The sequence below is a fragment of the Bos javanicus genome, chromosome 21, assembly GCF_032452875.1.
Source record: "Bos javanicus breed banteng chromosome 21, ARS-OSU_banteng_1.0, whole genome shotgun sequence".
Classification (NCBI taxonomy): domain Eukaryota; kingdom Metazoa; phylum Chordata; class Mammalia; order Artiodactyla; family Bovidae; genus Bos; species Bos javanicus.
In genome coordinates this window covers 7,638,530-7,665,009 of record NC_083888.1, presented here as the reverse complement: position 1 = coordinate 7,665,009, position 26,480 = coordinate 7,638,530, and the positions used below count along the sequence as shown (strand labels likewise).

The 26,480-nt window shown below is 48.3% G+C and overlaps 2 protein-coding genes across 8 annotated transcripts in view; one reads left to right on the top strand and one right to left on the bottom strand.

Moving 5' to 3' along the window:
* Positions 1-22,517, top strand: part of PGPEP1L (pyroglutamyl-peptidase I like) — an 80,910-nt gene extending 58,393 nt beyond the window's left edge. For all 4 annotated transcript variants that reach the window (XM_061394278.1, XM_061394282.1, XM_061394280.1 and 1 more), the window contains 2 exons: positions 895-1,121; positions 12,913-22,517. In XM_061394278.1, the coding sequence (XP_061250262.1) occupies positions 895-1,121; positions 12,913-13,144 (459 nt within the window). In that variant the 3' untranslated portion in view covers positions 13,145-22,517. The remainder of the gene's footprint in view (positions 1-894; positions 1,122-12,912) is intronic.
* Positions 17,396-26,480, bottom strand: part of IGF1R (insulin like growth factor 1 receptor) — a 304,552-nt gene continuing 295,467 nt past the window's right edge. For all 4 annotated transcript variants that reach the window (XM_061394274.1, XM_061394275.1, XM_061394276.1 and 1 more), the window contains one exon: positions 17,396-24,144. In XM_061394274.1, the coding sequence (XP_061250258.1) occupies positions 23,763-24,144 (382 nt within the window). In that variant the 3' untranslated portion in view covers positions 17,396-23,762. The remainder of the gene's footprint in view (positions 24,145-26,480) is intronic.

The window sequence follows — 26,480 nt, the reverse complement described above, 5'->3', positions numbered from 1 at the left end:
CTGCCCCCTGCGCACCAGTAACAGCCCAGACAATTTCAAAAGGGTCTGGTTATAAAAGTTTAAGATGAAATACAGAGTAGAATCTCAGAATAAGACTCTGGAAAGAGAGAAGGAGGAAAAGAAAAGGAAGCTTTATTCCCAGCCTGGACTCAAAGGTAGTTCCCACCTAACAGAGAGGCCCCTGGGCTAGTCCCAGCCAGGCCCTTGCAGAGCAGGTGGGTTGTGAGATGGGGTGAGAGGCAAGGACCTCTTGGCCTAGGAGAGCATTTGGAGGGTGGCCCCCACCCGGAGGTGGGAGAGTGGCCCACCTGGAGAGGCCCATTTCATCACTCCCAGAATATTTTATCAGAACAGAGTTACTATGCAGGAAACTGGTACAAACATCCTCCAGATATGAAGACCAGATGATATTAATAGAACAAATACCAGCAGACCTTTAAGATGATACCCTAATGTTTTGATAATATAATGAGCTATATTTTTCAAAGAGGAAAAATAATCAGCTCAAAAAATTCTAACAGTATTTTATTAGACTGTTATTAACTTCCTTTATTAAAATTTCATAAAAGAGATGGAAGCTTCCAGGGAAAGACTAAGCTTCTCCTGGGATAGTCTTAGATACCAGCTGGGACCCCCCAGGGAAAAAAGGAATACACTGCCATATAAAAATGTTTTGAAATAGGAAAATATTTAAATTAGATACCATGTAGGTGTCTATCCAGTGATTTTTCGTTCCAGCACATTCATCAAGGGGAGCGGCAGGGGATGGGTGTGATGGTGGCACATTTGGGGGACTGGGGTGTCTTGCTCCCCAGAGCTCTCCCTCTGACCCGTCTGGAGAGCAGAGGGGACCTCGGTTTCCCTCATCTTCTGCCTCCACATGTGCTCACACAGCTCGTTGTGCATGTGGGCGTGGACCCCGCCGCCAAGGCCATCTTTCTGGAGCAGTGCAGCAAGAACCGAGGCTACCGAGACGCCGACATCCGGGGCTTCCGGCCCGAGTGCGGCGTGTGCCTTCCGGATGGGCCAGAAGTGATCGCGTCAGAGGTCAGCATGAAGGCGGTCAGCAGGCGGGCGGCAGTGCAGGGCGTGGAGGTGGCCTTTTCCCGAGACGCAGGTAGGTGCGTCCTGATACTGGGCTTGCAGGGGAGGAGGAAGGGCTGAAGCGGCCTCTGACCAAACTTCCTCCCAGCATGTGCCATCCTGTGCTATCCAGCTGGGTGCTTGGAGCTGCCCAGAGTCATCACCCAGACCCACACGTTGCTCACTTCTGCCTAGGACTGATTCTGAGGACCCTCCCACTCACTAGCCTTTGTTGTCTGGCAGAAGAGAAGGGGTAGGTAGGGGATGTTGAGAGGCACTAACATTTTGTGGATGACTTTTTTTTTTTTTTGCAGTATTTTATTCTTTTTTTTAATTGGACGATAATTGCTGTTTTATATATATATATATCACCTCCCTCTTGAGCCTCCCTGCACTGCCCGCCCCCCCGCCCCACCGCCACCGCCCTCACACCCCACTAGGTCTCACAGAGCACCAGGCTGGGCTCCCTGTGTTATAGAGCATCTTCCCACTGGCTCTGTTTTACACATGGTGGTGTATATATGTCAATACTATCCCAGTTCATCCCGCCCTCTCCTTACCCCACTGTGTTCACAAGTCAGTTTTCTACGTCTGCATCTCCATTCCTTCCCTGTGAACAGGTTTATCAGCATGGTTTTTCTAGATTCTTACATATGCTTTAATATAGTATGTTTGTTTTTCTCTTTCCCACTTCATTCTGTGTGACAGGCTCGAGGTTCATCCACTTTAATACAACTGACTCAAGTCCATTCCTTTTTATGGCTGAGTAATATTCCACTGTATATGCGTACCACAACTTCTTTATCTATTCATCTGTTAGTGGACATCTAGATTGCTCCCGTGTCCTAGCTGTGGTGTACAGGCCACAGTGAACATTGGGGTTCATGTGTCTTTTTGAATTGTGGTTTTCTAAGCATCTGAATGCAGAGTTCCGAAGAATAGCAAGAAGAGATAAGAAAGACTTCCTCAGTGATCAATGCAAAGAAATAGAGGAAAACAACAGAATGGGAAAGACTAGAGATCTCTTCAAGAAAATCAGAGATACCAAGGGAACATTTCATGCAAAGATGGGCTCGATAAAGGACAGAAATGGTATGGACCTAACAGAAGCAGAACATATTAAGAAGAGATGGCAAGAATACACAGAAGAACTGTACAAAAAAGATCTTCACGACCCAGACAATCACGATGGTGTGATCACTCATTTAGAGCCAGACATCCTGGAATGTGAAGTCAAGTGGGCCTTAGAAAGCATCACTACAAACAAAGCTAGTGGAGGTGATGGAATTCCAGTTGAGCTCTTTTAAATCCTGAAAGATGATGCTGTGAAAGTGCTGCACTCAATATGCCAGCAAATTTGGAAAACTCAGCAGTGGCCACAGGACTGTCAGTTTTCATTCCAATCCCAAAGAAAGGCAGTGCCAAAGAATGCTCAAACTACCACACAATTGCACTTATCTCACATGCTAGTAAAGTAATGCTCAAAATTCTCTAAGCCAGGCTTCAGCAATACATGAACCGTGAACTTCCTGATGTTCAAGCTGGTTTTGGAAAAGGCAGAGGAACCAGAGATCAAATTGCCAACATCCGCTGGATCATGGAAAAAGCAAGAGAGTTCCAGAAAAACATCTATTTCTGCTTTACTGACTATGCCAAAGCCTTTGACTCTGTGGATCACAATAAACTGTGGAAAATTCTGAAAGAGATGGGAATACCAGACCACCTGACCTGCCTCTTGAGAAATCTGTATGCAGGTCAGGAAGCAACAGTTAGAACTGGACATGGAACAACAGACTGGTTCCAAATAAGAAAAGAAGTACGTCAAGGCTGTACATTGTCACCCTGCTTATTTAACTTATATGCAGAGTACATCATGAGAAACGCTGGGCTGGAAGAAACACAAGCTGGAATCAAGACTGCCAGGAGAAATATCAATAACTTCAGATATGCAGATGATACCACTCTTATGGCAGAAAGTGAAGAGGAACTAAAAAGCCTCTTGATGAAAGTGAAAGTGGAGAGTGAAAAAGTTGGCTTAAAGCTCAACATTCAGAAAATGAAGATCATGGCATCTGGTCCCATTACTTCATGGGAAATAGATGGGGAAACAGTGAAAACAGTGTCAGACTTTATTTTTCTGGGCTCCAAAATCCATGCAGATGGTGACTGCAGCCATGAAATTAAAAGACGCTTACTCCTTGGAAGGAAAGTTGTGTCCAACCTAGATAGCATATTCAAAAGCAGAGACATTACTTTGCCAACAAAGGTCCGTCTAGTCAAGGCTATGGTTTTTCCAGTGGTCATGTATGGATGTGAGAGTTGGACTGTGAAGAAGGCTGAGCGCCGAAGAATTGATGCGTTTGAACTGTGGTGTTGGAGAAGACTCTTGAGAGTCCCTTGGACTGCAAGGAGATCCAACCAGTCCATTCTGAAGGAGATCAGCCCTGGGATTTCTTTGGAAGGAATGATGCTAAAGCTGAAACTCCAGTACTTTGGCCACCTCATGCGATGAGTCAACTCATTGGAAAAGACTCTGATGCTGAGGGGGATTGGGGGCAGGAGGAGAAGGGGACGACAGAGGATGAGATGGCTGGATGGCATCACTGACCCAATGGACATGAGTCTGAGTGAACTCCGGGAGCTGGTGATGGACAGGGAGGCCTGGCGTGCTTCAATTCATGGGGTCACAAAGAGTCGGACATGACTGAGCGACTGAACTGAACTGAACTGAAGGGTATATACCCAGTAGTGGGATTGCTGAGTTATTTATTGCTGCAAAGTTGTGAATTAACCATTCTAGTTTAGCCTCAGATGAAGATTAATTTTCCTTTGTTTCTCCAGATTCTGACCCCCTAGGAGGTAGTTAATTCTCCTTCAAAAGAATGAATGAAGAAATCGTTACTGAATTAAATCATACGAGCCTTATTCAGGACCTAGCATAGCCTTGGAAGGTTCTTGCTTTATTCAGTGGCCAACAAATTGAGAAGCAAGAGCTAAGTTCATAGACCAACTTCTTGCCCACCTGATGAAAGGGATTTAATATTAAAGATAAGACAAAGGGAGGAGGAGTGAGGCTAATGATGGAGAGGCATATGCATTAGTCTACCTAGGAAGATTTTTTCCAGGGAGTAGGATGCCACTCTGCTTTTATCCTTTTTATGGTCTTTAATGGCTGGTCCTGGCCACCAGTAGGTGTGTCATGTTAAGAATAGTAGGCTAATTTAGTAAAATTAATGTATAATGAGACTCAGGGTTTGTTGGAGGTCAGGTTCCTGGCCATCTTGGTCCCAACTGGTACCATCTTTTTTTGTGGCTTTCTTTCTTATCCTTGGATCCTTTAACTTAAATATTTATGTTAACTCCTGCTAAAGGTGGGGCCTGGCAGGTTTTGAGCAGAAATCTGGAGCACTTCTGGCAATAACACCACCCCCACCTCTTCCTCCTTACTGCTTCTCATTCTTGAGGGCCACTGAAGGGTGAAGGTCTGACTTCTGAAGCTGCTTCCTGCTGAACATGAGTGCCGTTTTTCCTTGGATTAGGGGAGCAGAACTGTTCCTGACTAGCCTAAATTAAGTCTAATTATCAGCAAGCTGCAGTCAGAATTGTTTGTATGCCTGTATTAGTATCATCTGAAGCTTGATGACTTCAAAGTCATCAAAGTCACATTTACTAAGGAAGTTGACAAGACAAGGCCCAGAGATAAGCAGGAAGATAATGGCAATTAGTGGAGCCAAGAAATGGAAAAAAGGCAAGTTAGCCTGGGAAGACCCTGCTTGACTATGTTCCAGATGGAGCTTAGATCTAGACCTTGTGTGTTCTATCTGTATAACCATTGAGCTTAGTCATATCTTTTTTAGGTTTATCTCAACCAACCTAGTTATTGACATATGTATAGCAGGTTTTATTAGTAACTGTGCAGGCTTCCCCTTGCTCAGCAAGGAGACAGTCAAGGGCTAGTCTGTTGTTCAGAACAACGTTTGTTAGAGAGTCCAGAGAAGTATGGAGTTCTTGTCAAGCATACCCTGTGTTTTTAGACAAGTCTTTAAAGGCCTGGGTGAGATTTTGTAGAGAGATTTCATGCTGTGCAAACCTTCCCCAGGGGCCACTAGTCTGAGAGAAGTCCTTACTGCTGCCAGAATGAGTCCTTTTATCTCAGGGCTGGGTGATCTTATAAACGGTTATACCTAGGTTCTGAGAACTTAGCTGCCGTAGCATGCAATGTCCCCAAGATGGGGCTTATCTAAACAAGGATGGACTAGAGCCCACCCCAGAGAAGGGAAGGAGGAGTCAGAGTTGTTCTGATGGGGTACTTGGTTTATTCTCAGGCCACAAAGGAACGGGTACCCATAGGGAGCATATGTTCTGGGGAGTTGAATCACATTTGAAAGTGGCTAGCCCCAGAGGGTGCCCTTGCAGAGTGAGGAGAGAGGCCCACCTGCCTGGTGGGGGTCACTGAGGGATTCTTGACCAGTGGCTTTTCCCCAGGCCTTAGGAGGGCCATATACTAACTGTCAGACAACTGGCATTTTCCATCTGCAGTAAGTACATCTCCCATCTGGTCCGTATGGGTGTTCATCAAGTCGGTGCAGGGGACACAGTGGGTGAGATTTCCATAGGAGTCAACCCAAGGCACTTAAATTGTGGGGTAATGGAAGAAGTCGTGGCCAGAGTCCAGAGTAACCCTAGGGTGTTACTGTAAGTCCCTCCTTTTTATAGGGGTGTTTAATAGGGGCGGTGGCAGCAGCCTGATCATAGTGGTGGTCCTGTGGAGTGCGTACTTTGTGTTTGATAGAGGGAATCCAAGCAGGGAAGCTGCTTTAGGGATGGGATATAAACTTCGGGAGGAATAGGTTTTCTATGCTGTCCCTCACTGAGTTGTGTTCAGCTAATCTGTAGGTGTCACTTGGAGAGTGGAGGTGACAGATTCAGCACTAGGATAGCTTTTGTCAGCAGGCTATAATTCTCAAGAAATTCACTACTGAATCCCCATTCTTCATGCATGGTTGTAAGAGATAGCACAGAGAAGATAAGAAGGAATAGACAATAATGGCCACTCATCCTGCCTCCAGTGTTAATGTTCCCTATATCCAGCATGGACAGAGGAAATGTTTACCAGTAGGAGGAGGTTTGGCAGAACAGTGGAAGCTAAGTAATACAGTAGCAATGACAAGGCCAACTGCTAAGCCTGTCCATCACCTTACTTAGTTATTAGTAGGGTTAGTCCCTTTAAAAAGTAATATAAGCTCAGTGACAGGTTCACACAGCTGTAATTGAGCAAGTGGCTCAGTAACTTCCAGAGGCATAGGTGTTGTCTTTACTCTGGTATGGTGGCCCACGGAGTTATGCTCTGCAATTGTCAGGCACTGCACTGGTCAAGATTACAAGATAAGGTCCTGCCCACTTGGGGGCTAACTGGTCTTGTGGATTTCCAGCCTTCCAGGTGTTCAAATAAACCCAGTTCCAGGGAACAAAGGATGTAAAACCATGTCAGAAGGGGAAGGCTTGTAAAGCTTTGATTTTTTTCCCATCTGTAAGGCATATTTCAGTCATCCATGTCCCTAAGGTTGGCTTTGTAGGCAGGTCCTTCAAGAATGGGCCTCCTGTACCTGATCTCATACAGACTTAACCCAAGCTTTCCTTTAGGGGCTAATTGCATTCTGAGAAGTGCTGTGGGGAGAAGAGAGATCCAAGTTTGATAAATCTCTTGACACAGTTTGGCTTAATTTCTTTTGAGAATTTGATTTATTCTTTTTACTTTTCCTGAGGATTGTGGTCTTGTGCCTGACTCTTTGCCACCCCATGGATTGTAGCCCTTCAGGCTCCTCTGTCCATGGGATTTTCCAAGCAAGGATACTGGAGTGGGTTGCCATTTCCTTCTGCATGAGGCTTCCCAACCCAGGGATCGAACCTGCGCCTCTGCTGTCTCCTATACTGGCAGATGGATTCTTCACCACTAGTACCACCTGGGAAGCTCAAGAGGGCTGCAACCTCCATTTAATTCCCAGTGCTCTAGAGATTTCCTTAGTAATTTGAGAAACAAAGGTGGGACCACTGTCACATTGAATGGATTTAGGGAGCCCAAACTAAGGGATTATTTCCTTGAGCAGGGCCTTAGAAATCTCTGAAGTAGTCTTGGTTTGGGGCAGGAATCTAGCCAAAGGTGTCAGTCAAAACCAGCAAGTATCTGAAAATTTCCTTGTACCCAGGGCATTACTGTGAAATCCACTTGCAAGCTTTGACCTGGATATGTGCCTCTGTACGAGGTGGGGGTCCCTCCCTTGACTTTGGAGGGGTGAGTGTTGAGGTTATTCTGGAGACAGAGAGGGCTCGGTTCAACCTTATCTGTTTAAGGAGACTTCAGAAATTGGGAGTCGTGATGGATGTGATAAGCCATTGATACAGGGTCTCCTGCTTATGGCCTGAAGTGCCCGTTCAGAATGGCTTGAAGTGCAGTAGCTTGAAGAGCAGCTGCCCATGATTGTTAACCATCCTTTCCAGGTATTCTGGGCGTTTAAAACAGGCCCATCACAAAGCCTTCTCTTTCTTCTGGGGGGTAAGAGCTAGGATCTGGGGGCAGCGATAGCAGGGGCGTTTGAAGTCTGTCCCCACCCTCTACAGCTTGTTTAGCTGCCATATATGCTGTGCGATTTCCTCTTGTTATTTCTGCTTCTCCCTTTGATGGCCTCTCCAGTGAATACAGGCTATATGCTCTTTGGCAGAAGTATAGCCTTCAGCAGCCTCCAGCAGCCTCCTAATCCCCAGCCCACCCCCCTCTTTTAATCTGTTTATTCCCTGAGATCAGTTTATGTTGTGTCCTCAGGCTGTGCCATTCTTTTAAAGTTTGTGCCCTGCCCCCTTCCCTCCTGTTTCACTTTGGTCCAGTTGTTTAGAAAAATAGGCCTCAACCAGAGTCAGAGGTCCGGGTTTTTGTGTAGGCACCCCCAGGGAAGTGTCTCTTCCTTCAGGTACATACGGATGGAAGGAGGGGCTCAGGTTGGGTAAAGCTAACCTGGGGGCTCTCCCGAGATGTTTTTTCAGTTCCAGGAATGCTCAGTCACAGTTGAGGGTCTGCTCAGAAGAGTCAAGGTCCTTCCCTTTTAATTGTTCATATGAGGGCTTAGCAATTAAGCCAGCATTGGGGATCCACACATGGCAGAGCCAGGCACCCCCAGGAAACCCTGGAGCTGTTCTCTCGTATTAGGGGTGCCATCTGGCAAATCCATTCTTTCCTCTTCTTAGATAGTGCCCTGTGCCCCTTTTCTGTTATTAAATCCTAAGCATTCTACCCGCTGGAGGGAGATTTGGGCTTTTTTCCTTTGAAACTTTATATCCTCTCTCTGCCAGATGATTTAAGGCAGTAACTTTGTTATGGTCAGAAAGCTCTTTGATGGGGCTGGCGATTAGAATTTCATCCACATATTGAAGGATAGTCCCCTGTTCTAATTCAGAGTCACAGAGATCCTCAGCTAAAACCTTTCTTAAAAGGGTGAGGGAGTTTTAAAATCCCTGCGGCAGAACCACCCAGCACAAGTGGTGTTTTCTCCTGTAGTTTAGATCCTGCCATTCAAATGCAAAAATGTACTGAGTTTACCTGGCTAAGGGCACACAAAGGAAGGTGTCTTTTAAACCTAGCTAAGTGCATGGACTTCCCTGGTGGCTCAGACAGTAAAGCTCTGTCTACAATGCGGGAGACCAGGGTTCGATCCCTGGGTTGGAAAGATCCCTTGGAGAAGGAAATGGCAAAATCCCATGGACAGAGGACCCTGGAAGGCTACAGTCCATGGGGGTCACAAACAGGCGGATACAATTGAGCGACTTCACTTTCATTCAAGTGCATGGTAAGTCGCTTTAATTGTGCCAGACTCTTGGGGATCCTATGGACTGTAGCCCGCCAGGTTCCCCCCTTCAAGGGATTCTCCGGGCAAGAATACTGGAGTGGGTTGCCATCCCCTTCTTCAGGGGATCTTCCTGAGGGGATCTTCCTGACCCAGGGATCGAACCCACTTCTCTTAACATCTCCTGCATTGGAGGCAGATTCTTTACCACTCACACCACCTGGAATACCAAATACTCTTGGGGTATGGGGTAGAGTGTATGGTTTGAGGATCTGGCCTCAATGGGTGAATTTCTTTCCTGTCTGTATTTATAGCTTGGAGGTCATGAACCAGCTGTCATCTCTTGAGTTTTTTACTGGCAGAATAGGACTGTTGCAAGAGCACTGGCAGGGTCTAAGAAGCCCTTGTTTGAATAGACTTTCTATTATAGGCTTCATGCATGCTAGGGCTTCTTTGCTTCATGAGTATTCTTTTTATTTGGTTTTTGTCGAAGCTTGTTGTTGTTCAGTTGCTGAGTCCTGTCTGACTCTTTGCGACCCCATGGACTGCAGCACACCAGGCTTCCCTGTACTTCACTATATCCCTGAGTTTGCTCAAACTCATGTCCATTGAGATGTACTAAGTTGCTTCAGTCACGTCTGACTCTGCAGCCCCATGGACTGTAGCCTACCAGTCTCCTTTGGAATTCTCCAGGCAGGAATACTGCAATGGGTTGCCATTTCCTCCTTTAAAGGATCTGCCCTTGTGGCTCAGACAGTAAAGAATCTGCCTGCAATGCGGGAGACCCAGATTCGATCCCTGGATCCGGCAGATGCCCTGGAGAAGGGCATGGCTACCGACTCCAGTATTCTTGCCTGGAGAATTTCATGAACAGAGGAGCTTGGCAGACTGCAGCCCATGGGTTGCAAAGAGTCGGACATGACTGAGCGACTAACACTTTTCACTTTCATGTCCATTGAGTCAGCGATACTGTCTAACCATTTCATCCTCTGCTGCCCTCTTCTCCTCCTGCCCTCAGTCTTTCCCAGGAAATAGAGATTTAAACTGGCTTCACATTTTTTCCACAGTCCCTTTTTTTGGCTAAGAGCCATGAAAAATCCAACATAGGGGATCTCATCCCATTTTCTTTTTAAACACTAGCGATAACGATCCAATTGAAAAATGAATTAGAGAGTCGTTAGTTGGCCAGCGTTCTCCATCCACCAGTTTACATTGGAGCTATGCAGTGTTAACAAAGAAAATAAGCTGTCTCCCTGTTAGTGGGTGCTACTCAAAGAGTTTACAGTTACGGAGAATGTACCTGAGCAGTGTTCACTGGGATGGAGGCTGGGTTCCCCATATCGAGGAGTCCTTACTTCTAGTCTCTCTTCAGCTTCCCAGTGGCCTCTTCCTAGGGTTGGTGACCATGCAGATCCCACTGGATTGGCCCACCCCAAGTGGTTTGGGAGCTCTAACTGCAACCTGAACCAGTCTTTGCAGGGGCTAGAAGGGGAGACACTGTCCAAGAGGGTCTTAGACCGTCTGAAGTCAGTGACTGAAGTCAGTGTTGCCAGACCCACTGTGAGCTGTAGGAAATACCTGATGTAGGTGACTGCTTTCAGCAAGCAGTTCCCAGAGACAGAGTGAAGTGGGAGTGGGAAAACAGTTCTCTAAGTCAGCGGTCCCCAACCTTTTGGGCACCAGGGACTAGTTCCGTGGAAGGCAATTTTTTCACTGACTGGGATAGGGGGAATCATTGCAGAATGATTCAAGCACATTTATTGTGTACTTTATATTAGTACTATATCAGCTCCACCTCAGATCTTCAGGCATTAGATCCCAGACGTTGGGGCCTCTGCTCTAAATCATATAAATTGCTCAGATAAAGATCCCGTCCAGTTTGATCTTCTTGCCAGGATCTAGTCCAACCAGGTAACCAACTATCTCATCACCCTCTCTCCTTACCAGAGGATTAGCTCAATTTAGATAACCAACCGCCCAGTCCAGTCCTCTAGAAAGAGGTCTGGCTTCAACCAGATGGCTCTACAACCAACCCCGGCTTTACTGGCTGAAGATGGGTCAGCACCGGGAAGTTGGGTCAGTCAGTCCGTTCAGTCGCTCAGTAGTGTCCAGGTCTTTGCAACCCCGTGGACTGCAGCATGCCAGGCTTCCCTGTCTATCACTAACTCCCAGAGTTCACTCAAACTCATGTCCATTGAGTCGGTGATGCCATCCAACCATCTCATCCTCTGTCATCCCCTTCTCCTCCTGCCTTCAATCTTTTCCAGCATCAGGGTCTTTTCCAATGAGTCAGTTCTTCGCAGCAGGTAGCCAAAGTATTGGAGCTTCAGCTTCAGCATCAGTCCTTCCAATGAATATTCAGGATTAATTTCCTTTAGGATGGACTGGTTGGATCTCCTTGCTGTCCAAGGGACTCTCAAGAGTCTTCTCCAGCACCACAGTTCAAAAGCATCAATTCTTTGGTGCTCAGCTTTCTTTATAGTCCAACTCTCACATCCATACATGACTAGTGGAAAAACCATAGCTTTGACTAGATGGACCTTTGTCGGCAAAGTAACATCTCTGCTTTTTAATGTGCTATCTAGGTTTGTCATAGCTTTTCTTCCAAGGAGCAAGTGTCTTTTAACTTCGTAGCTACAGTCACCATCTGCAGTGGTTTTGGAACCCCACAAAATAAAGTCTGTCACTGTTTCCATTGTTGCCCCATCTATTTGCCATGAAGTGATGCGACTGGATGCCATGATCTTCATTTTCTGAATGTTGAGTTTTAAGCCAGCTTTTTCACTCTCCTCCTTTACCTTCATCAAGAGGCTGTTTAGTTCCTCTTTGGTTTCTCCCTTGAGGGTGGTGTCATCTGCATATCTGAGGTCGGCCCAGCTTCCCCAAATTGCTGCAAGCATCATTGCTGTAGATATGCTGGGGGCGGGGTGGGGGGGGGGGCGGCGGTGTGTGCTCCACCTGATCTTTGGCTGCTTTTCCGTCTCCAGCTTAATTTCTATCTCCAGTATCCCTCACTGGCCCAGAGGTCAAGAATTGGGGCACATGGTTCAGTTACTTAGCTGGCTTTGTTGGCCCTGGGTCAGTGAGTAACCCTGAATTAATGGACAGAGTGTGCCCCAAGATGAACTCCAAAATTTGTTACAGAATTAAGTTGTATGGACCTTGCTTGGACCCTCTCTGCCTGGGTTGGAGAGGTTTCTTTTTCCCACTTGGGTTCAAGCTTTGTTCAACAGTAAAAGTATAGAGAAGTGGGATCTAAGTTCACAGACCAAATCACCCACCTGGTGAGAGGGATTTAATTTTAAAAATAAAGACAAAGGCAGGAGGAGTGAGACTGGTGATGGGGAGGCATATGCTTTGGACTACCTGGGAAGGGTCAGGGTTTTTCCAGGGAGTGGAGTGCCACCCCCCTTTTAATCATTTTTGTTCCTTTAAGCCTGGTCATTTAGCTACAGTGTCATTTAATATGCTAATTTAGAAAAATCAACATATAATGAGCCCCAGGGTCTGTTGGTGATCAAGTTTGTGGCCCTCCTGGTCTTAGCTGGTTCCATCTAGTTGTTTGTTTTGTTTTGTTTTGTATTTTCCGTGTGTATTTCTGGATCTTTTAACATAAGAATTTATGTTAACTCCTGCTAAAGGTGGGGGTTGGAGGGTCGTGAGCAAAGACCTGAAGCAACTCTGACAGTAAAATGAGTCAAGGCAGACGAGAATGAGGAGGATTCACAGGCTGGAGAGAGAGCCTTTTGGATTCCTTGGTTGGAAATCTGGTGCCTCCCAGAGATCAGCCACTTGCTGGACACGAGGCCTGGAGCCAACCTCTCCATGGCTTTTTCCCAGCAGCAGGTTCTTTCTGAGACAGAAGAACAAAAGCTGGGTCTCCTGGGTGGCGGGCCCCTTGTGCTTCGGAGCTGCGGCCCTGTCGCTTCTGCTTGCGTTTAGTTGAGGTTCGAGGCTGGTCCAAGGAGTAACCTGGCATTTTGTGTGGTTATAGGTATGTCTGCGATTACGCCTACTACCTGTCTTTGCATCATGGAAACGGGTGCGCGGCCCTCATCCACGTCCCTCCATTATCTCCTTGGCTGCCCGCCAGCCTGCTGGGGAAAGCCCTGCAAGTCCTCATCCAGGAAATGCTGGAGGAGATTAAGAAAGCCCGGGCTCAAAACCAGAAGCTCAGCCTTTGCAGTTCCAGCCAGGGAGAATCAACTGGGGGACTGCTCCTTTAGAGAAAATTAAATGTTTCACTCCTGTGTGTAGAGTTAAACTGTGCTTTGAGGGGCTTTTAAAAAAATTGCTTATAAAACAGTTTACACAGAGGAAAAATGTTCTGAATTCACTCAACGAAATCACAAAGGGTTATTTTATTGTCAGAAGAAAGAAGAGCACTCTGAAAGGCAGACGTTTCATACGGGATTAACTAGCTTCAGTTATGGTTTTCCTGACAATAAAATGAAATGCTGCTGCTGCTGCTGCTAAGTCGCTTCAGTTGTGTCCAACTCTGTGCAACCCCATAGACGGCAGCCCACCAGGCTCCCCCGTCCCTGGGATTCTCCAGGCAAGAACACTGGAGTGGGTTGCCATTTCCTCCAATACATGAAAGTGAAAAGTGAAAGTGAAGTCGCTCAGTCGTGCCCGACTCTTAGCAACCCCATGGACTGCAGCCTACCAGGCTCCTCCGTCCATGGGATTTGCTAGGCAAGAGTACTGGAGTGGGTTGCCATTGCCTTCTCCAAAATGAAATGCTAGTAATGTCTTTTTTCCCTCTTAAAGTCTATGTGTCGGGCCTCTGTGATTCTGTCCAATCGCTGGGACCTCTGCTTCGTTCCCCAGGGCCCCATGTCGTGGGATGACCTGTGACTGGCTGACCTGGGAAAACTCGGGCGTAGCCACCACTGCGGGCGCCCCACGCTGGTCCTCTGAGCCTGTGCATCCAGGCGCTGCAAGAGCCCTCTGAGCCAGCGAGTCTCTAGTGTTTGGGCTTTTTCTTTTTTAACTTCATTTTAAAAAATTGTCATAAAATACACATAAGATGAAAGTTATCATTTTAACCATTTTTTAGTGCTCAGTGGCAATATGTACATTGACTCGGGCAACCCTTGCCACCACCATCATCCCAAACTGAAACTCCACACTCATTATCTTCTCCCTTCTCCCTCTGGCCCTGGGCATCCACTTTTCTACCCTCCCTCTCTGAATCTGGAGACGTCATATTAATGGAACTTTTGTCCGTTTGTGACTGGCTCATTTCACTCAGCAAAATATTTTCAAGATTGATCCATGTGGCATGTGTCAGAATTTCCTTCCTTTAAGGCCGAGGAATACCCCCATTGTATATGTAGAATACAATTTGTTTATCCATTCATTTTTTGATGGACACTGGGTTGCTTCCACCTTTGGGCTGTTGTGAAAATACTACTGCTATGAACACTGGTGTGCAAATCTCTCTTAGAATCCTGGTTTAGCGGGGTGTGTGTGTGTGTGTGTGCGCGCGTGTGTGACTGTACCTAGTGGCATTGCTGGATCATATGGTGATTCTGAGTTTACTTTTTTGGAGGCGCTGCTGTACTGCTTTTCATGGTAGCCCTCCCAGGTCACATTCCCCCATAGTGTCTGGCCCCAAAGCAAAGGTTAATAGCTGGGTTTAGCTCTTCTACATGGACAGTATTTTTCTGCCTTTTAAGCAACAGAACCTGCCCTTTACATCGTTCATTTTGCCTTTGTGGCACTGTGCCAAGCTGCTCACAGCAAGGTCTCACTGTCCCAGTGTTTTCTAGGGGCACATTTCCATTGGAAACCCCTTTAGCAAAATTATTTTTTGGAGGAAGAGCTAAGCTCTAGGAAATTTCTTGTTATGTTGGTGTGCTCACACTGTAATTTTCTACTTAATTTCATTTAAAGAAAAATCATTTACTTAATGCCCAGATTTTTTTCAGTGTAAGAAAAAGCAGCTGTACCTTAATAACAAAGGAACTGGGCAAAGGAACGCACTTTACCATTAGCCCTCCAGCACACTTGTGTGTTTGTGATAGATTTTACAGGACCCCTTGGCGAATGGAACTGGCTCACTTGACATAGAACAGATCAAAGTCCTACTGCAGCAGACCAAAGGCAGCAAGAGGGGCGGGGTGGTCTGGACACCAAGCACAGGTCTGGTTGCACGGCTATTAATGAGGAGAGCCTTCTGCAATTGTAGGCAAACACCTGCTACCCAGAGCCCTGGGCCTCTCCCCCCAACCCCGCCTTATTTTAGCTCGTCTCAGGACGGTGGCAAGCAGGCCTCCTCTTGGACCCAGCTCCAGTGTTATTTCAGATTGTAAAATGTGTGTGGCTTGGCGCCAAGCAGACGTTTAGATGTCACAGAGGCCCAGAGCTCTTGATGAACACCCATCATCTCCCACCCACTGTGCTTCCAGGGTTCTTTCGGGAGCAGCCAGAGACCCATTCACCTGGTCTTAAGTGGCCTGCCATCACCCCGATACACACTGGGGTCTCTTTAGTTACGGCTGAGGTGCAGGCGGTTCTGAGACGGTTTGAAAGTTGACACAGCTTCAAAATGCTCAGCCCTGGGTCGGTCATTTAACAGCTGGGGGATCTTGGACATGTCTGCCTGTTTGCTCATCTATAAAACAGAGGAATAGAAATCCTTCCTTTGCAGAGTTACTGTGAAGACCTGGTGAGAGAGTGGATGTGAACGTCCGTCAGTGATGACAGAGCGCTACATACGGGCTCGTAGCTGGACCGGAGGGTGGATACGGAAGTAGTTCTGCTGGATTGCGGGCTTGGGCAGGGGCGTGGTGGGGAAAGGGTATTGCAGGTCTCAACCCCAGCACCTTCATCCTCAGAAGACCCCGCTGCTCCCCTGGCTGAGGACAGGTGCAGACTGAGCCTCTGCAGCCTGGAGGCACAGTGCCAGCCACCCGGGGTGGTGGGAATCTTGCTGGCTGGGCTCTTTCCAGAGGTGAGATGCCCACCCGAGCCTCACGTGAGCCTGCTGTGAGTCACGGGTCCTTAGTGAAGGTCTCCTGGGTACCAGGCTCTCCGTGACAATGGGAAGCAAAACTCCAGGGCAACACTGAGAGTTGAGAGTACCCTGTTTTTCGTTTTTAGGTCCAAGTCCTTGACACTCACCAGGTCGTAAGCAAGCACAGCCTTTCATTTATTTCTACCTCCTACACCTGGCTAGTTAACCCCCTTTGTCCAGTAGCCTGATTTTATTACTGATGTATAAAATCCCATGATCAAAGTTTAATAAATGATCAGCGTGTCTTCCTGATGTGTAAGTTTTGATTCTAGAACATGTACAGCTCGTTTCCGTAGAACATGTCTTCACACTTCCTACCATGACATTTCCTCTGGCAAAGATAATGATCCCGGGATTTGTAGAGTCTCTGGGCCAGGGCTTCCCAGGTGGCGCTCATGGTAAAGAACCCACCTGCCAGTGCTGGAGACGGAAGAGATGTGGGCTTAATCCTTGGGTCGGGAAGATCCCCTGGAGGTGGGCAGGACAACCCACTCCAGGATTCTTGCCTGGGGAATCCCATGGACAGAGGAGCCTGGTGGCTACAGTCCCTAGGGTTGCACAGAGTCAGACAGGATTCAAGCGACTTGGCACAAGCATCCTGGGGTAGGCCAAGATCGTCGGCTGAAAAGTAACTAACGTGTCTGTGCAATGCCAGTGTGCCAGTGAGCCTCAGCCTGTGTGTGTCCGAGGCCTTGCCTGTGCCCTCTGAGGTGGTGTGCGGACCGTGAGGGACCAACCAGGATGTGTGAAGAGAGTCCTTTGCCCCAGAATCGCCCAGACGAAACCTGCCTGCCTGGAAAAGCCTACACAGCAAAAATCAAGTGCAGATATCTATATTTTATAGAAATTCAAATTTTCTTCTGGCTGATGTAATGGAGAATAGCTTTCCTGTTCACCCGCAATGTGCATGCCAAGAAGGTTCAGCTGTCAGAAACAGGGTGAAGCCTTCACGCAGAACGCCTCCCAGCGACGTGTGTGAACACACACGCCACCCGCAGCTCAGCTTCCCTGCTCAGAAGCACGGGGAGGGGCAAAATCAGAGACCAAAGTGCATACAGAATTCTTTTATTTAACTTAAACCATGTAGTACTTTAACTACTAGAAAAAAGCAGAGTAAGAGAAACTAAAGTTGCCTTAGCTTCAGCCATTCAAAATAGACAAAGTTTCTTTGTTTTCGGTAATGTAAAGAATCCAGAGTATATTGCAATAACAGGAATAAATTCTTACAACAGAATATACAAAAAAACATTTTGAAATTTTTTTCATCTACTGATTTTTTCATATAAACAGAGGAATTTTTTAGGAATAATTTATACACAGAAAGTCATTTTATGTAACAAATTGGCCATGTTGTTACCTTTTTTTAATTTTTTAACTTTTTTAAAAACTTTTTTTTAAACAAGAAAACTCAGAAAATGCATTATTTGTGATGCATCCATTCCATCGTGCCTTCTGGTTTGATTTTTTTTTTTTTTTGTCCCAGAGGTAGACAAACTCTGGCAAACCCCAGTCTCAACCTCACTGGCTTAGAAAGCAGACAGGTGTCTTTGCCAAGCATCCATCACCTGTGGTTGTGTCTGTGCAACACCAAACATCCAAAGGAAAAGTTGCAAACAAAACCCAAATTGGTTCTGGACCTTTCTCCCATGTAGCACAAAACACCCAGGTGTTTCCAGTGATGGGGATTTTGTGGAGCTGTGTTGATATGGCCAATAACCCACTGAGAGCAGGAAGCAATGGAGTCAAACTTAAAAAAGATCTTGAATGTGTGTAGTTTTTATTAAAAAGTTTGTTTTCTATTGAAAAACATCTATGTTCGGTGTTCTGCCTCAAATAAAAACAGGGTCTCTTCCTTGTCATAACAAAGCATTAACCATGATATGAGGCATGGAAGCAAATGGCCTGCGTGCGCCAGAATTACCATCTTTCTGTGGCGGTCTGTGTGCCGCGCTCATCGTGAAAACCGTGAGCCGTGCGATGGAGTCCTTCCATCTTGAGGCACCGCCTAACGGTACCAACCAACCCCACCAGATGTGGATGGTGCCACGGCACCGCTGGGCTACAACACCTCTGCGATTTGCTTGGCCAATGAGGTTCTTTCAGTCTGTTAAAGTAGCTACACTCCAAAGGGAAATGAGCAGTAAAAGATGATCCCCTACCCAACCAGGGGGTTCTGGAAGACCAAGATACTGAAGATACAGAACTACTTCTTAAATCGTTCCTTTGTTATAAACTAGGGCACAAAGCATGGGGGGAAAGAGGGTGAGCCGCGGCTTGGGTCAGGGAAAAATCCTTTTTTTGGCATCTTGTAAAGCTAGCTAGTAAACAGGTGTCCTAAAAAAAATGGATCACAAATACACATTTGCACACACAGAGAAAAAAAGTGTCTTTAAATTATTCTCAGCAATTATAAACTACAAACATTTTATAAAATTATTCTATGTTCTTACAAAAATGCAATGAAACATTTAATTAGTTCTTGTAAACCAGATCTTCGTCAACTGACTACCCGTAATCTACTGGACTTAAGAGCCCTATTGAAAACGCTAATGAGTGACTAATTACAATGATGTTTACCAGAAAGATGTGGACACACACAAACGTGGACATACAGATGAGCGATCGTTATGTTCTTGCATAAACAAAATAAAACAAAACCCTAAAGTCATGCCCCAGAACTGACAACTGACGGGTGCGATGCAGTTCGTGTTCTTGAACAATTTGACTGAACTCCGCAGTAACAGTTTCCAAAGTAGGATGTTAGGTTTATCTGTTGACACCAAATGCCCATGGATGACTGTTGAGCCTTGATGTGGTCTGATACCTTCAGAAACCATCAAGTTCCAAGCACAGCCCACACTTCTTCCAAGCCCTGTACCTTCTGCTCATGCTTTCCTCTCTCCATGTCATTCACGATCCCTGTTACAATGGTTTCCTGCCACTTCCTCATTCCACCATCAAGGAGTGTTCATCTGCTTTTTCTCTAAATGACCAACTAGTCATCTAAGCTGGAGGCCAAAAATGAAACCCTCTGGCCTGTCCAAGGTCTGTATCTTCAGCATCTCTGGCAACAGAGGTTCAATATAAGCAACATCCTCTCTTGACGTTCTCATCTGTACCACCCACTACGTCAGAGTGGAGTTAAGAGTTTGATTTTCATCACTGGTTCTTAAAGAGTGGATCTCTGGGCCATGTCTCCCAATGCTGCTTAGCCCAGGAAATGGAAAGACAGCCAACAAACACAAAAATAATATTAACAAAAGAACAAACCCCAAACCTTAAATGCATTACTGGGACTGCTGGAATGGGCCAAGGCATACCATGGAGCTTCACTGTCACCTGGAGGGTACCTGTGTTCTGGAAAGAGTTGCCTTTGACACTGTCTGGCCAGAGGACCCAAGAGTGACAGCTGAGGACCTTGGACCAAGTATCCTAGCCTTCTCACTGCTCTGAGCTACGTGTGGCCTTGTCATAACAGCGGCCTGTATCCCATACAGCCACCTGCCAGCAGAGGTGGGCTGCTGAGAAAGAGGCTTCAGTGGAACAAACTGGCCTAGAATTTGGCATCATACTTGGCTCTGACATCTGTTACCCAACTGAAAACACACCACTTCATGCCAAGCATTTTTCCATTGAGTAGTTCCACAATAACTTTTTTTTTTCTCTATTATTGAAGTGTTCCAAGTCATAAGAAACAGGCTGGAAGGAAAGGCCAGTGTGGGCCATGAACACGGTCTTCTCTCTTCCAAGGAGGAAGCTCATTCCAACTGTGTCAAATGTCAGGACATCCTCTAAGGGAGTCCTGGGGTGGTCTGGGTCTCACCCAGCTGCAGTTCAACAACGTCTCCAGAATACACCAGCTCCTGCTGCCTCAGGGAAGGGCTGTGTGTGATCAGGTTTTAATGCTCACATCAGTTCAATGATGTGCCTCAGTGGTTCACGTCACGTCAAGCAGTGCAAGCTGCTGTCAGAAGGAGGCTGCATGGAGAATGCCACAACTCAGCTTAAGTTATTTGGAGCATACAGAGGAGGAAACCAAGAAGAAGTGGGGAAATGAGCGTAAAATTAGGCTAGAACTGTGGACAGATGATGCCTTGGTATAGTCAAGGTGGGTGGTTTGGTCCAGGAAAATGACTGCACCATCACACAAGCAAAAAATTCTCTTTAAGTGTTTCTGAAGCATTTGTTATGATGGGCATATACTGTTAGTGTTTTCTCTCTACTTAAAGGAAAGCCACCTACATAAAACAAAAAGTGACACCAACAACTCGGACAGTTTAAACAAAACCCTTATAACCAGCTGAATGATCTGTAGAAATCCAGTTGTGGAAACTGGTAGGTATGTGCAAAACGGAGGAGAGGCCACTATTCCACGGGGTCACCTACAGTGGGGAAGTGGGAAACCCTGATCAGAGACTACTTCTCAGTGACCTTAAGATGCCAGGGGACTCGGGGAAGGAGAGGGGTGTTCCAGCAGGAGAGAGGAGCTCCTGAGCACAACTGCAGTCCTGGGAGCAGAAAGGAGCCGCCACACTTGGGGAGATCCCCTCCTCTGCATTTCCCAGATGAAATGCCAGTGCCTGTGAGAGCAGCTGCTGGAGGGGGCGCCGTCCGCCTGTGAGCAGCGGCAGCGGGGGAGGAGGCACAGCCCCTTCCAGCCCAAAGGTTTGGTACGTCTTTGCCCCTGGGAAGGAGGTGAGGGCGAGGTGGAGAGAACAGCCTGGATAGGGAGGCGGAGACTCTTCCTGCATCCTACCTGGGGCTGGCCACCACCAGGTTGAGAACCCGCAGGAGGAGGCGCTCGCCGGGCTCTCGGAGCCCACGTGGCCGCAGGGGCTGCTGAGTTGACCCCGCTGAGGGCCCAGCGGCCACCCCGCAGCCACAGGGGCGGTGGGGCCCCTGGCTCGGCCTGGTCCCCAGAATGGAAACCACCGCCCCTCCCCCAAGTCTGCACCGAGTAGCTGGTTTCCAAGACAACCTGCTGGGCCCCGCCCCGCCTCTGGGGAAACTGAGTCAGGAGGAGAACAGGAGCGACGCCAAATGAGCCGTCGCAGAGAAAGGTGAGTGGGGAGGTGAGCTCGCGCTGCTGTGACCCCGGGACACAGGCTGGCCTCGCCCTGCGTCACCTGCTGTGTACGGCCTGTGGTGTTCATGAGGTTACCAGTATCAACGGCATATTGTCAGGTGCTGAGAAATGTGAGATGTACTCCTTTTATATATACACATATAAAAAATAAGAGTGAGGTAGATAAATGCTTGGGAAAAGAAACAAAACAAAAACGCCTAAACTGTCCTGTCTTACACACACACGCGCGCGCACACACACACAAAGCCTTTTCTCAGTATTTAAATTCATAAGGGGGTTTCTCTACAGTGATTGAAACTGGTATCACAAAATAAATTAAAACTCCTACATATAATACCTTAATTTTTTTTTCTCATTTTTTTAAGGGAAAAACTATGGGACAGAGACTAGAGGAAATAGTGGGACTGAAACTACTGATAAGCAAAAAAGCAACTACCAACCTTCTTTTTTGTGTTTAATCTCCAGTCGCAACTAGCAATCACCATACTGTATAGCTTTGTTCTTACTCATAATTTAAACATTTCCATCCCAGAAGCAACTCTTGTGCTGTCATCACTCTGGTGAGAAGTGCTAAAAACTAAACAAAACGGGACCCCGGGCTCTGAGCACTCGGCTTGCTGGCCGGGGAACGACTCCCCTGGGCCAGGTCCCGGGTCCCCCCGGCAGGGGCACGGGCCTCGCCCTGCGGCCCCTGCTGTCCCGACCTGGCGAGGGGCTCCGTGCGGCCCACACTGCACCGGCGCGGGGTTGGGGGCTGGCCTGCCCTGGGGCGTTTCCGGTTCTAAAGACAGGTAGGTCCGGTTGGGGGCCGGGGTGGCAGCGGGACGCCGTAGATGGGCCCGCTGGAGCGCGCGCCGCTGCACCCCTGGACTCAGCAGCTGTTTTCCATGGGATGGAAGGATTAGCCATTAAAAAAAATAGTAATCCAAATGCCTAGTGTCTGCAGTTAAAACTGCTGTTGTACCCAAGAATTAAAAAAACAGATATATGTGTGTGACAACTGAAACAAAGGCAGGGAAGGAGAAGCTGAGACTTGTCAACAACGGTGAGTATCAACACTGAACACGGGTGTGCGATACATTTCCTTTTTTTCTGACCTGAGTTTGTATCATGTCTTGCACTGTAACAGACTCAGACGTGGTGTGAGGGCAGGCTGGGGAGGGAGGGTCGGGGCAGGCACCGGCCATCCCTCCGCGCCCCCCTCACCAGCCTCGTGCCCACAGAGCGTACGGGTAGAACAGAACTAACCGGGCAGGGGGAGCAGGGAGGGCTATGTATTTATAAAAAGGCATCAAACAGTTCATGGCAAATTATGTTATATAAGTATCAATTACTGGGAAGAGAGGAAGAAAGTCACGCACTCTAGTACAAAGCATAAGAAGTTTCTTGGAGTGAGCAGAGAGGAAGAGGGGAGACCTGAAGGTTTTCATAGATTAAATCCACAAAGATAAAGAACAAAAAAAATAGCAGCTTTTTTTTTTTTTTTTCTGTACAGACGTATAGATGAATATCTGAACCGTAAAAAAGTTATAAAAGTGACATTAAAGACAATGTGTATGCAAATGTTTCATGGTCTAACATAGAACTGTAAGACCCACGAAGAAGTCCTAGTAACAGAGAAAATGTCAACAAAGCTTAGAATGCTTGAATTCATTTACTGCTTTTCTTCGCACTGTTGTGGTGGTGTTGGAATCGCTTTCCTTGCAAACCTGCATGAACAGTTGGGCTGAGTCCCTGGCAACCCCTTCCCGTCTGTGTCCTTGGGGGCTGGGCGGGGGCAGGAGACTGGCATGTGGACGACCTTTACTCAAAGCTGTCTTCCAGACTCCCGACAGGGCCTGTTTCCTCCAGAATTCCTGCGGGGGGCTAGAAGCGGGGGGTGCAGAAAGTGGGGGTGGGGAAGCCAGGCTGAGCTTCTCCCCATCCTCACTGAGAGCGAGTCTCATTCTGTCCAGTGCCCCCAGATAACCTCGTCAGAAGCCATCGGGCCTGTGTGAAGGCAAGTCTCGGAACACCAGGGACGACCGGGTGCAGGGCGTCAGCAGCGCGGCCCTTAACGAGTGACTAGCTCCAGTCTCGCCCAGGCCTCCAGAAAGGAGAGAACGGTGGGGGGGTGCTGAGGGGGAAAAGTGGGGGTTTTGGCAGAATTTGGCAGCGTTAACAATGGTTACAACCTTGGGTGGACGATGGCCCTTTGTAAATTTCATATGTCCCTAAAAATGTTAAAGACACAGTAAAAAAAATCCCATCTCAACGTGTTTGTTTTCTTATAAAGACCTACGGTGACCGGCAGGTATGTTCAGGGCAATGTGGGGCCACAGATGGGCAGCCCTCGCTTCAATCCGATGCAGAGGGCGTCCCGCCTGGGCTTGCGGCAAATGTGTTTCCATCATGAAGCAGAAAGAAAGAGAAAGGTGTGAAGAGAGTGAAAGAGAGACAGGGAGAGAGAGGAGACTTGATTCTCAAGTGTTGCTATTAAGTGTTGTCATTAAGGTTCTTAAAGGCCCGTGTCAGTTAAGGGTTTGGGTAGGGAAATAAAAAGCGGCTTGCATATTGAGAAAAGGAACATCCCAAATGTGTTTACTGCAGAGAAGCCGTCTCTTGTGGGCAGCCATGGCAGTTCTGAAGATCCACTGAGGTACAGGAAGCTGTGAATAGATTGTGAACACTCTCTCCCCACCCCCGCCGCCGCGCGCGCACGCGCGCGCGTTACTGTGTGCACGGCCGGGCTCCGGGATCAGCAGGTGGAGGACTGGGGCAGCGGCAGGGCGCGCTCGTTCTTGCGGCCCCCGTTCATGTGCGCGTAGGGCTGCCTCTCGTCGAAGCTGGCCCGCAGGACCAGCACGCCCGGGCCCGGGCCGTTCTCGGCCTTGTGTCCTGAGTGTCTGTCGGGCAGCGGCAGGGAGGCCGAGGAGGCCGAGGGGTCCAGCGGCACGCTCTCCATGTTCTCGGGCTCCAGGTCCAGCTCCTCCGGCTCCGGCGGCTTGTTCTCCTCGCTGTAGTAGAAGGAGACCTCCCGGAAACCCGCCTCCATCTCGTCCTTGACGCTGCTGATGATCTCCAGGAACGAAGGCCGCATCTTGGGGTTGTACTGCCAGCACATGCGCATCAGCTCAAACCTGAGGGGAGACGGCAGAGGTGGGCCCCGCCGGAGGGCGCCAGGCCAGGCAGCCCCGCCACACCAAGTGCAGTGAGCACGCTGCAGGCGGTGCCAGGCCCCCAGCTCTGTGTCTCTCTGACACAGGAGAGTATCTACTGTCTCTCTCTGACACAGGAGAGTGTCTACTCTTTCTCTCCCTGACACAGGTAGAGTGTCTACTCTGTCTCTCTGACACAGGAGAGTATCTACCTTATCTCTCTCTGTCACAGGAGAGTGTCTACTCTGTCTCTCTCTGACACAGGAGAGCATCTACTCTCTCTCTCTCTGACACAGGAGAGTATCTACTCTGTCTCTCTGACACAGGAGAGTATCTACCTTATCTCTCTATGACACAGGTACAGTATCTACTTGTATCTTCAGCTTCTCCTGACTTATGTCCACCACTACAGTCACTTCACCCACACGCAGGACTCAACCCTAACTCTCGCATCCTGAGAGGGACAAATACAGGTCCCACAGAGAGTCTGTTATTACAAGCCAAAAATGTCAAGTCGCTCAGTCGTGTCCTACTCTTTGCGACCGCATGGACTGTAGCCCTCCAGGCTCCTCCGTCCATGGGATTCTCCAGGCAAGAACACTGGAGTGGGTTTGCCATTTCCTCCTCTGGGGGATCTTCCCCAGGGATGGAACCCAGGGTCTCCCACATCGCAGGCGGATTCTCTGTAGGTGTTTGAGCCACCCACAAAAGCCTCTTATTACACGTATTTACATAAAATGCAAACCAGCCTTCTATCTGAAGCATATCCTGCAGCCACTGGATAAACATTATTTCCAGAATTAGAACGCTAAGGAGGCTGAGCAGCAATCAGTTTTCCCCACAGTGCTCTCTCCTTCAGTTCTACCCACGCTGTTTCCAAGCTTCCTCCTGGGCGCAGGGGGCCACTGGCAGAGAACCAAGGACAGGCAGTGCCAGGCAGTGTGGCTGCAAGACAGAGGGGCACACGACCCCCTTCCAGTGCCGGGGCTCAGACTGCGCACGGTGTGCCCCAAGGGGGCAGAGCCGGCCTGGGAGACGGGCTGCCCTGAACCCAGCGAGAGTGGGGCCCGGAGCCAGATGAGAGAGCCTGGTGCCAGGGTCCCTGCTCAGGCCCAGGGCGGGCAGAGAGGACACCTGGGAAGCCTCGGCGTCACGTGGCCACAGGGACCAGGCCATCATCGGGCCCGAGCCCCCAAAACAGGCGGCTGCACAGGGAAAAAGCCAGGAACAGGCTCTGACAATAGTTCAGCACAGCTGCGGGAGGAGGGGCACCCCTCATTCACCCGGCATGCAGAGGGCTCCAGCTACGCAGACCTCCGGGGCATATGGGAGGTGGCCGAACAAAGGTCCAGGCTGCAGGGAGCATGAAGGAGGCTCTGAGGAGACAGCGGCCAGCGGCCTTTTCTCATGGAGACCAGAGAGCCTCCCCTTCCACTTGTTTTCTCTCCAGAAAGTGTTTTATGTTTTGTTTCAAAAGTTCTGGCTAATGAGATACTTTTCAATAAAAATGGCCAAATGGAACTCCCCACATCTAGGAAGCTCAACACACCCCAAACTGGCTTCCAGCCTCAAGCTGACACTTGACAGACTTGAGTCTGGCCCCGGAGAACATTTCAAAGAGAGAAAGCCCAAGGGGACAGGAAGGCTCCCAGGTCTACCCGCCAGACACCCTGAAAGACCTGGGGAGAAGGGTGTCACGTCAAGTCAGAGAAAAGAGGATGTGACCTTGAGTGCGGGTGGGCACGGGAGAGAGGCCGGCTGCTTCTGTAAATCAAGTTTTACTGCGACGGAAACACCCGTTTGTTTGTATATGGTCTGTGGCTGCTTTCAAACCAGCAGTTGTACGGGCCGAATAGTTGAGATGGTTTGGCCTGTGAGCCCTACCATGTGGCCCTTGGCAGAAAAAGCTTGCCACCCCTGCTCTAGTGGAGAAAGACTCAGTCAAAACAGGAAGACTATTTCTTCCCCTCCCAACTAAACCACCCGCACAAGTCAGGATGCTAACCCCACGGTAGGTGACCAGTGCTCTCGGGAGCTTTATGGGTGTATACAGCATTACTCTGCATGGGTCTGGGAAGGTGTGTATCATAATAAAGCCCCATTTTATAGATCTGCAAATGAGTGAGGGTGGAGCAGGAATGGAAGTCTCACGAATGACCTGCTTGCACTTTGAATGCTACCACCAACCTCAGAAAGAGAAACTTGCTCTCAGCCTCAACAGGAGAAACCACAGTCCTGCCCCATCTCCCTCTCTTGGCCGCCCACCGACAGTCACAGGTGTCTGTGATACACCTGTATCACAGGGGGCTTTGCAGATA